This window comes from Equus asinus, chromosome 11 (genome assembly GCF_041296235.1).
Source record: "Equus asinus isolate D_3611 breed Donkey chromosome 11, EquAss-T2T_v2, whole genome shotgun sequence".
Classification (NCBI taxonomy): Eukaryota; Metazoa; Chordata; class Mammalia; order Perissodactyla; family Equidae; genus Equus; species Equus asinus.
This window is the reverse complement of record NC_091800.1, coordinates 71,741,047-71,757,990: the sequence shown is the minus strand read 5'-3', so window position 1 is coordinate 71,757,990 and position 16,944 is coordinate 71,741,047. Positions and strand designations below refer to the sequence as shown.

Sequence of the window (16,944 nt, the reverse complement as noted above, 5' to 3'; positions counted from 1 at the left end):
TATTGAGTGAGGAGGATGTTTGTATGTATAATGTGGATCCCAAATACCTCATTTAAGGCTCCTGTGCTTTTTCCACTCTCCACTGAAATTGTCTTCATCATATTAGTAGTCGAGGGCATTTGAAAGCTTGAGAAAGTGTTCTATATGCAGTAAATCTCGGAGTGTTTGTTTAGACTAGTCACAGAATTGACTCTAGATGTCAGGGTTTATTTTAAGTTTTAGAAGGACTTTATTTTACAGATGTGGTGCATGTATCAGTGCCTCCCCGAAGTCAAGAAGCCGACCCTTCCCTGACGGCAGAGCCTCCTAATTCACCTTTCCCGAGCTTGACCAGAGCTTGACCACGGCGGCACTGTCCCTGGGCACTTAGTTTGCTGTTGGTGGGAAACACAGACACGTAAATCTAAAACGAAAATCAGACCAATAGGTGCTTGAAAGTTTGTGACAAGTGAAAGTTGCACAGAGAGTATGGGGGAGGGAAGCAGGTGAGGTTTTCCTGACAGAGGAAACTGCTGAGGCGAAAAGGCCTGAAACTGCGCCATGTTCCAGAAGAGCAAGCTCAGAGTTAGCGTTCTAGAACCACAGGGTGCGATGGGGCCTGGGGGAGGGGTCTTCCTTGGGGATGTTCTGAAGAGCGCGGGCTCTGTTCTCTCCGAAAGGTACCAGGGAGCCGTGGAAAGGTTTTGTTTCCTTATCTTTTCTCTTTTGATGTGTATGAAATCTACCATAAAATACTGAGTTAGCAATGAAGCGTGTTGACGTCAGTACTCCCAGGAACTCAGGTAGTGGATCAGAACACCACTGGGGCTGTGACAGGTTATCCGCCACCACTGTGACCGCAGGGCTATCCACCACCACCACTGTGACTGCCGGGGTATCCGCCACCACTGTGACTGCGGGGTTGTCCGCCACCACTGTGACTAGGGGTTATCTGCCACCCATATTACTGACAAGTTACTTCCCACTGATACTGTGATGGGTTATCCACGTCGCTAGCTGTTGTTCTTGCTTCCTGGCTGTGGGTCAGGCACTTGGCTAGGCGCTCAGTCAGAAGCTTAGAGAGGAAGTCTCTTCCCAGGTCCCTCTGGTTGTAAGGAGGGGTCAGGATTCCAGCCCTGGTCTGGCTCATCCCCAAGCTGGACCACTACACAGACACCCGCTCATGGAGAGCAGCATGGATATTTGCTTGCTTGCGTGTTAGTTTTCAAGGGAGTGGAACTTTTGGATTTGTGTTTAAAAAGAACTCTGGAAGTCATGGGGGCTGAATGGCTCAAGAGAGACAAAGGGAAAAGACACAGAGTTGATGCTGGTGAGGCGTGGCCTGAGAGGACACCAGACGCAAGGCTTAGACTGACTGGGCCTGCTTTCCTGGAAAGTTCCCTGACAGAGTACGGTAGCCTTTGGGGTGTCTGAAATTGGCTGCCTTTCCACAAAACAAGGGAGTGAAGGAAAGGCTGCACTAGCCCTCCCACCCTGGGAAGCACTGCTTTCCCTCTGCTCGCAGGGACTGAAGGTCAGACGCTGTATGGCTCAGAGCTGCACCCAGAGGGAGGGAAGTGGTCTGTTCCCACCGCCGTGTGCCCCGGGCGCCTCCTGGCTGACACCCAGGGTGGGACGTTGTGACTGCTGCTGGCCTTGACTGGCTTTGGAGACCTATTCCCAAACCCTACTGGTGCCTGGTATCACAACTGAGGTTGTTTACAAATGGACACCTCCTGGTCCCCCTTGAGGATTCTGGTTTAGTGGGTCTGGAACACGCTGCCTGGAGGGTCTGCTGCAGGGGCCTGGGCTGGCTGTGCAAGCCCCCTCTGACAGTGCAGGTTTTCTTGCTCACAGTGCTCACCTGGACGCGCTTTTCTTGCTGTTATGTGTCTGTAAAATTTCCTCGTTCCAAAATAACAGTGAAAAATACCTTAGATCATTTAAAATAATTTTTTCTGGGTTTTTTTTAAAAATAATTTTCCTCCTGTTTTTGTTTTCGTAGGATACTAAATTGTGGATAATCATGGAATACCTTGGTGGAGGCTCCGCACTGGATCTAGTAAGTGTTACGTCTGATGCCTAATACGCGTCAAAGCTTTTCTCAGTAAATCTTGGTTGTAAAGAAAATTCTGATTTTATATCCATTTCTGTTTTCCTCTTAAGTTGCATGAAAAAGGGACTAAACTATTCCTTATATGTTTCTGTGTCTGATATGTTACCGAAAATTATAGGCCTACTTTTGAAACCAGTGTTATTGTTTCGTGAAACCAGTGACTCATTCACAGAAGCCGAGGAGGACCCAGCCTGTCAGTGTCTCACCAGAGACCAGTTTGGTGGCTTGTTTTCCAAAACTGGTGGTAACTTTTGTGGACCTCTTACCCCATCATTGTTTCATATTTCAGGTAGTAACTTAGCTTCCAAAATATGCATGGAACGTTTTCATTTCTAATTAATTAGAATTAGAATTTTTAAAAATTAAAATTTGATTTCAGGAGTAAGATAGGCAGGGTGTGATGGTTGCATTGCACTGTCCCGTGCTGAGGCTGTGGTCTGGTCAAGCAGGAGGGCGTAGTTCCTTCCCTGGATGTGCCTGCAGAAGCCTTGCTGCCCCTCGCAGTGTGTTTATGGTGGGGCCGGACCTGCCCCAGGACTGTGTTTCCCACCTGGCCGCCTCCTACGGTGCCATTAGTGTGCGCCAGCCCCATACAAGATGGTGGAAGCTAGGGATAGGATGACCTCCAAGTCATGGTCTGTGACTCGCTTCTCGTGATAGAATGTGGTTACATGTTGGCCTCTGACTTGAAGCTCAGAAGTAACCAGCATTGCTTAAGTTGTCCTTGAAACTTAGTATATGGAAAATAAATTTTTTAAAAAACTCCCACAGTTGTGCAACACTTGACATCTTGTCCTCACTGTGGTTATGCAGTGAAATCAATGCCATCAGCCCTCATTTCCTCCCCATCCTGTAAAAGCCAGGTTTTTGGGTGAATGGTGATTTCCCAGACAGGCTTAATCTATCATTTTAGTGTTAGAGGGTGGGTCCTGCCAGAGAGGAAGTTGTCAGATGATGGGTCTGTAGTTCTCGCTGCCCTCAGAGTGCGAGCTGAAAGAAGCCCGTGTATTTTACTGGATATTGTCTACACAGACTTTTTTTGTTAAGACAAGAAATACCCTTTGATTAAAAGATTTCTTTCTCACAGTAATCGTAGTAATTGGTAGTTTCTTGGGAAGGTAAAGCTTTAAAACTACATGTATCTCTAAAAGGCTTATGCACCCAATTGTAAAAAATTGCATAATGTTATATTTGACCAATTGCTTTTTTGGCCAAAATGGTGTTCAAAAGGAAATTTCAAGGAAAAAATTTAATATGGTATAAACAGTTATATTAAAATGGGAAAAGCAATAAAACAGCTGGATAAATTTTATGACTTGCTGTGCTTGTTTTCCGTAAATATACACATTACACAAAGAGCTTTTCATTTTTTTACTCTTTTGGGAAATACTACAGGAATGTAGAAAATTATCTTGTTTTGTGTAATTAGCTTGACTGTTATCTTAAGTGAGTTTCATTTGTGGAGTATGTAAAGTTGTTTGCAGGGACTCTTTTCCAACACTGAGTCCTTCAGAGCAGCAATTCTAGTCTCCAGATGCTTTAGTTTATTCATTCTTAATGCCACGGTAATTTAATTTATTTAGTGGTAGCTTTCTTTGGAGCTTTGAATTGAAGTCTGTGAAATTTTAGACATTACAGTTGGAAGGAAGTGTAGAACTCTCCATTTATTTAAAAAAAAATCCCATTTGGTGTGAGTCCTAGCAAACTGTCATCTGCCTTCCACATCAGTGTCCCTGGTGACAAGAACCCGGCATCTCTTTTTGGATGCCCCTCATCATCTCATTTTAATTGATGAAGAAATGGAGACACTCAGAGGTTAGGTGCCCCAGCTAGCAAATACTGGACCTCATTGTGACCAACTGCGGCTCCCTCTGACTTTGTCTTATCTCCTTTTTGTTGGCCGACCCCCAACTCTCAAAGAAGAGGACACACTTTAATAATGGGATACAAGTATTATTTTTTGAATGTTGGAAATGATTAGGATTATTTTGAGAGGATCTATTACATGTTTGTAAAAGATTTTTAAAACCAGAATATTATTGTATATAAAAATTTGATAACCATGCAGCATTTGGGCCATATTTTGAAACATTCTGCTTGCTTTTATTCAATCTTTCTCTCTGTTAAGAGGCTTAGTGCTAGTATGTTTATTTGTGACCTTGGAGGAGCCCGACATGTGAGGGGCCGTGGAGAGAAAGATGATGAGGTGGGTCTTGTTCAAGGAGAAAGGCTCTGCCGTTGCCCGGAGCATGAAAATCTCACCGGTTCTTTCTTCGCTTTCTTCTGTCTGGATTCATCTTTCCCCTTCATGCGCTCAGTAATTGTCTTAGCTCGGGCTGCTGTAACAGGTTGCCGTAGACTGGGTGACTCAAGCAGCAAACATTTATGTCTCAGAGTTCTGGAGACTGTCCAAGATCAAGGCGCTGGCAGATCTGGTGTCTGTTGAGGACCCACTGCCTGGCTTGTAGATGTGTCTTGTATCCTCCCCTGAGGGAGGGCCGAGAGCCAGAGCAAACTGCCTGGCCTCTTCTTCCAAGGGCACTAATCTCGTTCGTGAGGGTTCCGCCCCCGTGACCTCGTCACCCCCAAAGGCTCCACCTCCTAAAACCACCGCTTTGGGTGTTAGGATTTTAACACGAATTTTGGGTGGATGGGGAGACGCAAACATTCAGTCCGTAACAGTAATGAAAATTGTCTGAGTTTTCAGTCTACTCAGAGATACACAGCTGTGTCTCTGCAGCCCCTCCCAGTTCTTGACCGTAAGCACATATGTTTTATATAGCTTGAATTGTGGCGTACATATTATTATTTTGTTTTGCCTTTTCACTCTACATTGTGGTTATCATGTCTTTTTACTTAGGCTGTGAGACAGTTTAATTCCTTACATTGAATCTTAATGACACTTTTGCCTGGGACAGGAAGATGGCCATCCTGCGTCACTCAAGATTGCCTTTTAAGCATGTCTGATAGTTAATTTTTTCGCTTTTTTTGAATTCTGGAATTGAGGTTCCAGATGGAGGCAGGTCTAGCTTGGGATGTAGGACAGAGATAGAGTTGCCTGGATGTTCATTTGTGGGAAGTGGTGGGGTATTTTGGATGTAGGTAGGTAATTGTCTGGGTGTCACAGTCCTTTCTTAATGTCCCTACCACTGAGCCTCCTGAGGTGTCAGCAACATCAAGTGTCAGAGCTGAAGAGAACTGAAAATCTCGTTCTCTCTTCCCATTTTGCACATTCAGAGATGGCCCTAGAGACAGAAGTGACTATGCCCCAGGTAAGGATGGTTGGCTTCAAGACCAAGTCGAGAATCCTAGTCTCTTTCTACGACAACATGATGTGTAAATAAATCTTGGGTCCCGCAGATCAGACAAAATGAAGGACACAGTGGAAAGGCTTTATTACTTCAAGTTAGGAATTAACCCAGATCTGTTTTTTGTAAATTACTGAGATGCCATCCTGTGGATGAACCTCTCAGTTCTCTTGTCTGGGCGTGGCCATCTCTGTAGCTGCAGAAGATAAACTGATGCTGTTGGAGGGTATGTGTCCCTTGGAGCCCTCTTTTCCTCTTTCCTGGTGATGCATGCTTTTTGACTTTTAAAAAAATGTGGTTAATACCTTTACCTGTTATTGGAGTGTACAGTATGGAGGCTAGTGTGAAGCATAGACACAATATAGCTTAGTTATTAAGAGCCATGAATGCTAAAGTAAAATAGGCATATATTTTATTTTGAATCCACACATTTGAGTATGTTCAATCTGTTGGGTTTTTTTTTTAATTTAAAAGAAACAAATAATAAATTGAAATTACATGTTTGCAGGATCCCCAAGGCCGCTTTGAGGAAATACAGTTTGAAAACCACTTGTGTAAATAATTTCTCAAGTTCTGTCTGCTTCTAGGGTGCCATGACTTACGAGTGTAATGGGTATCACACAGTTTTAAGACTTTATAACTTAGAATGTGATAGATTTTGGGTGAATTCATTTTTCATTCAGAAAATATTTATTGTGTGCCTACTATGGGCCACATGCTGTTCTGGCTGTTTGGAGTTGTGCAATGAACGAGGCAGAAGAAAACCCCTACTCTGATGGAGCTATATTCTAGTGGGGGAGGACCCTCAGGTATATCCTATGTGGGAAAGTGCTACGAGGAAAGTAAAGAGAGCCAGGTGAAGTGGCAGAATTGGAGTGAGGATTAGCAACAGAGGGCCTGAGATTAAAGATTTTTTAGCTGATTAAAAGATCAGTCAGGATCTAGGAGAATCTAAGGGACAGCCTTGGAATCTAATTAAGAAGGAACTATGCTACGTAAATTGGTCACTCAATCAGGCCGAGATGTTTGACAAACTTAAAAATGAATATGCAACATGGTTTTTAAAAAATGAGATGGCATATTCATTCGTGTTTAAGCTGAGCTGCTGTTGTGGTGGCCCCCAAACGAGGTATCTTGTCACACACAAGATAGAAACTTTTTTTTTTGCCACATCTGGGGTCACTGGGCTTTGGTCCACATGGTCATCAGGGCCCTCCACTGGTGGGTCCTCTACCATCTGTAGCCCATGGCTTCCCGTGGTCTTCACTCCTTGTCCTCTCCAGCTGCCAGGGTTGCAAAGCCAAGACCAGGAGGAGGCACAGGTCACTTGTGCTCATCTTCCATTGACTTAGTCACGTGGCCAGGCTGGCTGCTGCAGAGGCTGACTCATGTGGTCTGTAGTTGGGTGACCATGTGCCTGGCTAGTAGTCTCTATTACAGAGCAAGAAGGGGGGAAGAGACTTGGGGGAGAGGGAATTAGAAGTCACCCAGAGATGAGATGCAGTCGGAATTTTTTCCTGAAATTCTGTTTTATAAAGATTATTTGCAGATCCCACAGTCTTCTTAATGATAGAGACCACTATGTTTATACTGCTTAGAAAATGGTTGTGGTGGAGAATGCTAATATATTTTTCTGAGAACTTAGCTCAGCCTGGTCTTACCCACCGGTGGTATAGAGAACAACTGAGTACCTTTCATAGTGAATTGTGACACCGTGAAGGATCTCCCTACCCTGTAAATAGAGTATCTGTCTTTCTCCCCTTCCCCCACCGTCTCCCCATGGCATATAAATCATTGGTGGGTGGTGTTTGGGCCAGATGTGAAAGAGCATAACCATACATACATTAATCAGAGAGCCAGCCCTTAAATGATCCAAGGAAGGTTTTTCAATTAGTTTTCCTCAGCTCTTATCTCCCTTTGATGATAACACCAGGCTGCTCTGCTGTTTCTTTCCAGAGACTTGATAATAGAAGGGAGGAGGTGGTTTAGCTGAATGTTACTGATCATCTGCTTGGGCGAAAATCTGCTGGGGGAGGAAATGGGACCTCCACTCTGTGATGTGATATTGAACGACTGGGTTATCCTGTGTTCTGGTGTTGTGAATAAGAGAAAATACGCCAGCGTCTCTACCCTCCTCCCTCTTTTCCCCAGGTTATGAGAAAAGTGCGTTTTCCTCATTTTGAGTCTTAAAATTTCTACAGTCTCTGAATACTCAAAAATAGGTGTGGAGAAGGCAGACAAGAGAGGGTGTCTACATTATGTCCTTTGGGGTAGTAGTTTTGGTGTGTGTTTCTTGAAAATAAGACTTTTGGTCAGATAATTTTGGGAAAGGTTAGGTTCTTGCAACAAAGTGTGCAACATGTTGCCATAGTCTGAGGTAGTTTTTGGACAGTATCTTAATTAGAATTTGGGGTACCTCCTGGCAGGCCAGTTGACCCAAGTGGTGTGATTTTTCTCTCAACATATAAGGTAAAACTACAAGTGAGCAGCACACTCTCTTACATTTGTGTTCTGAATGTGAGAAAGTTGCTTGGTCATGGGTGTGTCCTGCTGCCAGACCAGCCAGAGTCCCACTGAGGCAGCCCCTGCCCGCCTCCCCCGGACTTTGTGGATTGTCTTGCGGGCCGGGTTGGCCTGTGATCAGAGGCTGCACCGCTTGCTGAGTGGAACCAGAAAGCTGTCATGAAGCTAGAAGTGGTGTCTGTTGCCCCCACCTTGGGCCCATAAACAGTTGTTCTGTTGCCATCATCCTGGCGAAGCCCCTGAGACACACGAGTAGGACTTCTGTCCAAGAAAATGTACGTGCGTCAATCAGAACTCGGCCTTAGAAGGAGTATCCTAGTTCACTGCCTTTGGTTTAAAGCACATCTATCTTTTGAAAACTTACTCAGTGAATGTCACGGGGCTGTGTGTTCCTGTTGACTAAAGTCTGTGAATTTGGGTTATCATGGCATTCACTGTCAAGTCCGGAAACGTAATAACGGGGATCATCATTCAGATGAAAAATTAAATTATTAGAATTCTCCTCTTTCTGATGGTTCCATTATGAGTCCTTTAGGGAGTGTTAGGTGGTTTTGCTGAAGTAACTTATGTAATTATTAGTTGTGGTTGAATTCCCTGCTCTGCGAGTGACGGTGGACTTATTATCCAATTTGAACTGAGCTCTAGAACCTAATTTTTTCTTTTTAAAATGGAGATATGTGTGCTTGACGTTTCTTCCTTACATCATTGTATGATTATGAATATCAAGCAGCGTTAATTCCTTTGAGTTTCTCACAATATGTTTTCAGAGGCTGTTATTACTTCGTTTGGAATAACATATATATTGAATAACAAGAAACCCTAAATCATTAGGAATTCAGCACTTTGAGCTCCCTTCCCTCAAGTTTTAAAATTCAGATTTAAAAATTCTGGTGCAGGGTAGCCTCGGAAAGCAGTCAGCTCGCGGGCCTCTTTCTGACCTCTTGCGTTTTGATAACGGTTACTATGTTTGCACAGAGGCAAGCTGCTCCGTGTCCTGCCTGGCAGGTACCGTGAGTCTCTGGACTAACATCCCTCCCAGCGCAGCTTGCCGGCGCGACGGGGCTGACCGTGGGCCTCCTCCTCGGCGCTGCTTTGGTTCTTAGCCAGCTTGGCTTCATTCAGCAGACTCGTTTTCTCTGGTTCTTTTTTTGGGGGAGGGGGTGGGCAGGGGGCCCTTTAAATAGGTTTTTATTGTTTGGGCAAAATGTTTTGGAGTGAAGAAGATTTTAAATTTTAATTGTTCTTGCCCATTTAACACAGGGATTGACTGTCTTATCATTTCAAACTTCTAAGATAATCATTTAACTAACTTTAATAATTTTTTTCTTATTAGTTAGAACCTGGCCCTTTAGATGAAACTCAGATTGCTACTATATTAAGAGAAATCCTGAAAGGACTTGATTATTTGCATTCGGAGAAGAAAATTCATAGAGACATTAAAGGTAAGAAAACGTTGTGTTTGTTCCTTTGGAACCCCTCAGGCGGGTAGGAAGGAGCTGTTGAGGCAAGCTGCTTCTCCCTGCAGCCTGCCCGGAGTGGGCTGGCCTTCGAGGCGAGTTTAAGCCATAGCATCCCTTTGGTGCCTGGTGATCTCGCTGGGGAGAGAATGCAGACGTTCCCCAAGTGATAGTGGACGGAACGACGCAGCAGGTAATGTCAGGAGGCGTCTTTGGTTTTATTTTCCAGCTGCCAACGTTCTGCTCTCGGAACATGGAGAGGTGAAGCTGGCTGACTTTGGAGTGGCGGGCCAGTTGACGGATACCCAGATAAAAAGAAATACCTTTGTGGGCACCCCTTTCTGGATGGCCCCCGAAGTCATTAAACAGTCTGCCTACGACTCAAAGGTAAGGCCGACGCTTCGTGTAGAGTTACCCCTTCTGTACTTTAACCTGACAGCTGTTCCTGTGGGAGTGAAGCCAGCACCCTGCAGTAGGTCCTGAAGGTAGTTCGCTGACCTTGTTTGAAAACAGGCTTCTTCTCTGTCTCCTGCTGCATTGTTTAATACCCTTTATTTATCCAGTCCCTAGTTAGTGAGGTTTTTAGCTTAAACAATGTCTGGTGATGGTGGGGAACACCAGGGAGGAGTGTGTCTTGAAGGTGGGTGTGGAGGAACAGAGGACCACGGTGGCGAGATAGGTTCAGCCTGGCCCTGTTAAGATGTCCAGGTGGAGGTGTCCAGTGGAGGCATGCGGGGTCGGGTCCATAGAGAGACCAGCAAGTGCTGGTTGAAGCCCGAGTGGAGTGGATGAGGCAAGAGGGCCTTGGGCAGACTCTGAACCATATTTAAGGCATGGGTACAGAAAGGATCGCGTAAGAGAAATGGAGAGTCCACAGGAATATAAGAGCAGAATCCAGAAAGAATAAAGCTTGTGGTGCTCACACAGACTCTTCCTGTCCTTATTGTTAGTTCTCGGGAGTGTTACCTCAGAGACTCCTTACCAACTTGAGGCAAAATCCTAATGTCTTGTTTCCAGCCTCTTTTACCGGTCATGGGTGCACTCTCCCAGTTTTTCCTGTGTTCCTTATTCCCTGTTGCCCTTCAACTTTCTTAAACTTTTTAATAATAGACTAAAAAACCTGGGGAGCCTGCCTCCTGGATCTCTGATTTCACTCCCGTCTCCCACAGGCCACACCCCTCACTAGCTTGCGTGCAGTAAAATCTGCACATGGTCCACACAGGATTGGCTCTTCTGAGCCGGTATTTCTAGGCAAACAAAAATTTAACTCAGATACATTTATGTGCCAAACATGGTTTCTTCTCTTTAATGGAAATCTTCTCAGTATGCAGTGGACTTCCTACCTTGCTAAACAGCGCACGGGCAGAGGGTGACTTTTCCTTAGGGCCTAAGGTCCCCCCTGCGAGCCATTGTTGTGCTGAGGCTGCAGGTGCACCTGGTTCAGCATGCAGAGGTGGGCCTGGCTGGCTCACTGGGAGTTGTATGGTGGCCAGGACTTCCATAGGCATCCTGATGGCCTTAGTATTCAGTGGCTACTAAGTGACTGTTGAGTTTTCAAGGCCCAGGATAGCAGAGCTGTCTGGTCTTCGGCGTGTTTTGTTGCTGTAAGTGCTCCGCCCTGTGTTGTGGATGACCCCCATAGCTGCTTGATAACCCCCACAGCTGCTTCTGAGCTCTGCAGCTGCTTTGGCTATTGGCCATTTTTCTGGGGTCCCATCATTTTAGGACTTGACAGGAACTTAATGTCTTTAGTCCATTCTCTCTATTTTAAGCTGAGGCCCATTTATCAAAGCTCATAGGTAGATCTTGGTAGGGCTATGCCTAGAATCCAAGTTTCTTAACTCATCAGATTATACCAGGCTGGCTGTTCTCCTCTCTTTTTTCTAGTAAATTAGCTGGTCAGCCACGGCACATGTGACTCAGGAGTCAGTTCCCACGTTGTCGGTGTTACCCACCCCTGCTCACTCCACCCTCTTTCTTCAGGAGTTGTCCTGCTGGCCGAGGCCTTTCCCCTCTGCCTTGACCCCTCGTGCAGGGCTTCTCTGGGGCAGGTGGCCTCCATAAAGCTTTGCCGCCTTCCTTCCTGGTGTTCTTGTCAGGATCAACATGCTCTCATCTGGTCAGTGGATGTTGTAGTATTCTTTTTCAGTAGATTAAAAGATGCTGCCTCCACCTCACAGGGAGTGCACACTTGGTTGCGGAGCTTGAGGGAGTGTCACATTTCTCCCTAACCTTCAACTGCTTTTCCTTTTACTCTGGCTTATGTCAGAGGCTAATTCTTTGATTTGCTTGGATCATACCCAACACCGCTCTTAACTGGAAATCATGTGTGAAAGAGAATATGTTTATCTGAAATTTGCTTCCCAGGTTTGTTGACTAAAGGGGTGTGGAAAGTGCAGATAAGGCTAATGTTAGTGTCTGAATCTTGAGGCTTATAAGAAGTGGGTTTCTGGAGGCTGAGGCCTTAGGGATAATCACACACACACACCCACTCACCCACATTAGTTGTGACACTGGGACAGCCACTTTTGTCATCAGCAATGCCTGACAGAGGGCCTTTTTCCGAGGTTGCTTTGTGGATGTCTTTCCGGTGGCTGCCTCGCCTCTCAGGCCTGCCTGACAGGGCAGTTTATGTTCTTTGAGGGGTGCTGTAGCTATTGTGGCCACTGTGGTCTCCTGAGACACAAACTTATCTGGCTTCTTTCCAGTTCCCACTTCCATTCTTCCTTGCATGTACTTGTGAACATTTTTTCCACCAGTCTCTGCATTACAGGTCAGGAGCGCACAGCCGTCGGGTAGCAGAGTCTGTTACTATTATCAGGACAGTGGGCTCCCTCAGTTCTGTGTTCGGGTACGCACTCTGATTCTCGGAGGAAGGTCAGGTTGGGAAGAGGAGTGGAATGCACCTGCCTCATGAGCAAAAGGGACTATAAGCCATAATCTTATGTGTACGTCTAGAATCCTGTCTAACACAATAGCCTTAGTATCTTTGACCCCTTGTCATTTGTCCTTGCTGCTTAGGTGTTCTCAATGTGTTTGCACATACAGGGTGCTGATGTTGATCTCAATTCTTAATTTAACCCAGTATTGCTAAGTGGTGATTGCCCGTATGCCTTAAGAACCTTCATCATCTTCACCATCATCATCATCATTATTTTAAAGGTGATTTAGGGTAGCTTGGTTTGTAAGAAGCACCCAAACCTTGGAGATGGTGCCAAAGGAGATAACTCTGCTCCCCCACAGAGAAGCCTTTGTTTTCAATCCTAGACTAGGATCTTGGGCTAAAGAACTTAAATCTTTTTTTCCCTTTTCTTCATGAGATTGCTATGATGGTGTGTCAACATGTGGATTGTACTTGATTAAAGACATTGTCCCTTTCTCTGTATTCATTCATTCAGTCTTCGCTATAGTTGCACCCAGTGCTGTGCTAAATAATTTACATTTTCTGTGAGTAATTGCACTGCTGGGTATCAGGTGCTGGATCAGGTGCTCTAACAGGTGTCGAGGAGTGCAGGCGAGCTGAGTGAGGGATGTCAGAGTGAGCTGGGGAAGGCTTCGCAGATGTGCGGCTCTGCAGCCCCTCAAAGATGAGCAAAGGGCGTTCAGACCAAGTCCAGGGAAAGGAGAGATTGTGTTTGGTTTGTAGATTCTGGTGAAGGTGTGGTAGGAGATGAGGCCAGGGGATTGACTTGCCTGTTAACTGAAACAACATCCTGTAGTCGTGGAGAGGTTGGTGTCAGGATTCTCTTATAAATAACTTCGCTTTTTTGGTCTCAGAAGCAATATATACTCTTTAGTCTGGAAAATACTGGGGGGAACAAAAAGATGAAAAGAAAAACACCTGTAGACTTTCTACTCAAGCACAAGCTAAGTTATTTTGGTGTCCAGTCATCTCTGAAATAACTATTGGCAGTCTAACCATGGTGAAAAATGGAGATAGGTGATGCATTGATGGAAAAAAATAAAATTGGTAAAAATGAGTAAAAACATGGCACTATTAGCCCGTCAGTTGTTAGAATCTGCCCAGGTAGCCTGTCCACTGCAGCACGCCACTGGCTCTGCCTGTCCCCATGCCAAGCCCACTGGTGTCTCCTGGTCCCTCTGCAGGATCAGGAATTACCCACAGTCCCAGCTGTGAGTAATGGGCGCTGGAGGTGGGGGAAGGAGGTGAGTGGGAAAAGCATCCAGCTTGGAGACTAACAGGCTTTATTTACCACGTAGTAATGGTTGGACCTTTTCAGATCAACCATGTATTGCTAGTTAGTGCTCATAAACGATTTTTATACCTCTAGATGCTGCTTGTGGATGTGTTCCTACATAGTGCATCTAATTAAGTAGTTTATATTAAATCCATTTTGAGCTATGTTTTGACTAGTTATAAACTGTGATTTAGGATTCTCCATGTTTTTTCGCCCCTCTTCCTCTTGATTATGGAGTTGACTGTGGTTCCTTCCAGAATATAGTCTATACATAAGCTTTTTATACCACTTACGTTGTATTGTGTCTGCAGATTTGTAGCCAGCTTGCTTTTACTTAATCAGCATGATATTGCAAGGATTTAGAATATTGTTGTATATTCGCACCACCCCACTTCCACTCCCCCGTCCCCACTGAGAAGAGTCCTTGATCATCAGTAACAGTCGTATGTTGTCACTTAGGAGCATCCTACCTAGACTTTTCCACATAGGAGAAAATCTGTTCACTTTTCTCTAACTACCTAATTTCGTGTCCTTCCCAAATGACAGTAAAATGGATCTATTCTGATACCTGAGTTTTAATTGCTCTGGAAAATGGCTGCCCTTGCCCCACATAATTTAAAACCCAGACACATGTTCTAAATCTGATGCCATATTTCCTAGATGTAATAATAGACCAACTCAATTATATTTTGATTCTCTCTTAATGTCATTGTTGGGTATATGATACTTCAGTAAGTTAATGTGCTGTAGCAACTAAATCATTCTAAGGTTTAGTGTAAGTAATGCTGCTATTGAATGTTTTTGGCAGCATATACCATTTTCTAAATCTAAAAGGTATTTTTTTAAGCTAGATTCCTAGAAGGGGAATTAATTGGTTTCAACAAGTTTGGATATCTTTATGGCTTTTGACATAATGCCAAATTGCTTGCCATTTATTCAAATGCCAGTCAGGGTTTCCACGTTAGTCAGTACGATGTTGGATGTGTGGAGAGGGAGCCTGCAGGCAGGAAGACACTTCAGAGCCCCCTACTGAAGTCCTGGGGAAAGAGCATAGCTCTGAGCTAAGCCAGGGCAGGAGGGAGGGATGGGGACCCGGGGCTCCGAGAGGTCAAGAGCAGCACACCTGGCACCTGGTTGATTTTAGAGGGGTCCAAAGAGGAGCTCCGAGGAGCCTGGGTGACACTCGGGCTCCTGGCTTGGCTGACGGGGAGAGGGTGCACGTTTTGTCTTGACAAGGCTCTGCTGGTGACCCTCCCGGGGGAAGCAGGCGAGTGCTGCCTGTGCCTCTTCTCTGAGGAGGAGATGCGTTACAAGTGGTGCTGGGGAGGCTGTTTCCTCAGTCGACTTTAGTTGGTCTGTCCTGGCGTGTGGAACAGGTGCCAGGTCCTCGAAGTCTTGCTGCCTGTCTGCTTATTGCCTGGCCTGGATCCTGATCACAAGCCCTCAGACCTCTGAGGGAAATGGGGGCAAGCTCATCCCATGACACACTGCCCGCAGACACCATCATTGGCTGGGGCCTTCTAGTTATGGAGTGTGCTTAAGTGGTTACAGGATGCTGGGGGCCCGGAAGTGTGTCCATCAGAGGTCATCTGGATAAAGGCCCTGCGTCTGTACAGCCAGGAGCCACATTGGTGCTGAGCAGCAGGCTGTGCAAAGAGCAGCAATTCCAGTGAAATCCAGGAGGGCTGGAGTAGACAGATGTGGAATCATACAAACTTTAGAAAGAGACCTGTTGTGTAAAGAGCTGCTGCCACATGAGAGTCGTGCATTCGGTCATCTTTGCCTCCTGTCCTTGCAACTCGCCCTCCCTCCTTGTACCTGCACACTTACTTTTGTCCTCCTGGCCAGTTACGGAAGCTCACTGCTGGCACGCTCCGGTGCACCCAGCTTCCTCCTCCCGGGGGGAGGGACTCTGGAATAAGTCACATTTCTGCTGATTTTTATAATAATGCACATGTAAAATAAAGCAGAGTCCAAGTTGTAAAGGGATGGGAAGTAGGAACGTTACCCCGATACTGGGTCTTCTAGACTGATCCCTGTAGTAAAAAAAATTTAAAACAAGGCTTGCTGACGGTTATTCCTGCCTTCACTGGAAACAGAAGAAAACAGAATATGTGGTAGGCATTGACCACATGGACTGCTGGGCTGGGGGAAATTGTAGTGAGGATGTGTCCTACTCACTAGGGCTTTGGAAACATGGCAGGTGACTTCTCTCCAGGTCGAAGAATGTCTGCATCCTCTGCTGACCTAAATGATGTTTCAGCCTGTCCGTTTCCTTGCTGTAGTGTGAGTGTAAGAGGTGTATTAGTTCTAATTCATTGCCTGGAATTAAGATGGGTTTGCAGCGCACAGCGACAGGAGCAGGACAGTTGTACTAGACCGAGTGCGGCAGAGGCTTGTTCCCCACTGCCTGTTCTCTGCCGACCTGTGTGGTCCTGCTGCTGCTTCAGTCTGTTTTCATGCAGGGGGGTTGGTGTCAGCAACTGGAAAAGCCTCGTTAACTAGAGTTCCTCCAAGACTGCCTGCTCTTTTCATTTCCATTACATGGTCCAGGAATTCGTTCATCCACCCAACTGACCGGCCCAGGCCACAAGCGTGTGCTACATAGGAGAGGGGTCAGGAGCTGGGCAGCAGGTGCCCCCACACGGTGCCCCCACACGGTGCCCCCTGACTCCTGCTGACAGCAAATCAGACAAGCCTCTGGATTTAATTAACCTGTCATGTGACAGGAAATACAGGAGCTAGAACATGTTAAGACCCTGAGAAGAAACCAGGCAAATCCAGAATTTGGGACCTATTTCTTTCTTAGGTCACTGGCACTGAGGAGATTGGGAAGTGGATGTTCTGGATTGAAAGAGCCTTAGGCGACCTAAGAGTCAGTTGCAACATATGGGCCTTGTTTGGATCCTGATTCAAATCAACCAACCGTGAAAAGACTTTTTTGAATAGTTGAGAAGACTTAATTATAACATGATATTAAGGAATTATTATGAATTTTAGGTGTCGATATATAGTAAAAAGTCCTTATATTGGCACACTGGAGTACTCAGGAAAAATGTCATGATGTCTGTGATTTATTTTAAAATGTACTGTGGCAAAAAATAGCCAAAGCTTGTATGGTAAATTGTTAATAATTATTAAGGTCATGTGATGGGTGTATGGGGGTGCATTATTTTAATATTCTCCGCTTCTGTGTATATTTGAACATTTTCATAATAAACATTTAAGTTCTGGGCTGTATGTAAGGCAGCTTGCACAGCCACCCTGCTGTTATTCCCATTTTACAGATGAAGGAACAAGGCTCACAGGTTAGGTATTTTGTCTAACATCCTAAGACCGGTTGTAGAGCTGGCATTCAGACC

At 45.4% G+C, this 16,944-nt stretch overlaps 1 protein-coding gene across 8 annotated transcripts in view; it reads left to right on the top strand.

Moving 5' to 3' along the window:
- Window positions 1-16,944, top strand: part of STK24 (serine/threonine kinase 24) — a 113,733-nt gene that overhangs the window by 82,090 nt on the left and 14,699 nt on the right. For all 8 annotated transcript variants that reach the window (XM_044779787.2, XM_044779789.2, XM_044779786.2 and 5 more), the window contains 3 exons: window positions 1,985-2,041; window positions 9,260-9,368; window positions 9,613-9,770. In XM_044779787.2, the coding sequence (XP_044635722.1) occupies window positions 1,985-2,041; window positions 9,260-9,368; window positions 9,613-9,770 (324 nt within the window). The remainder of the gene's footprint in view (window positions 1-1,984; window positions 2,042-9,259; window positions 9,369-9,612; window positions 9,771-16,944) is intronic.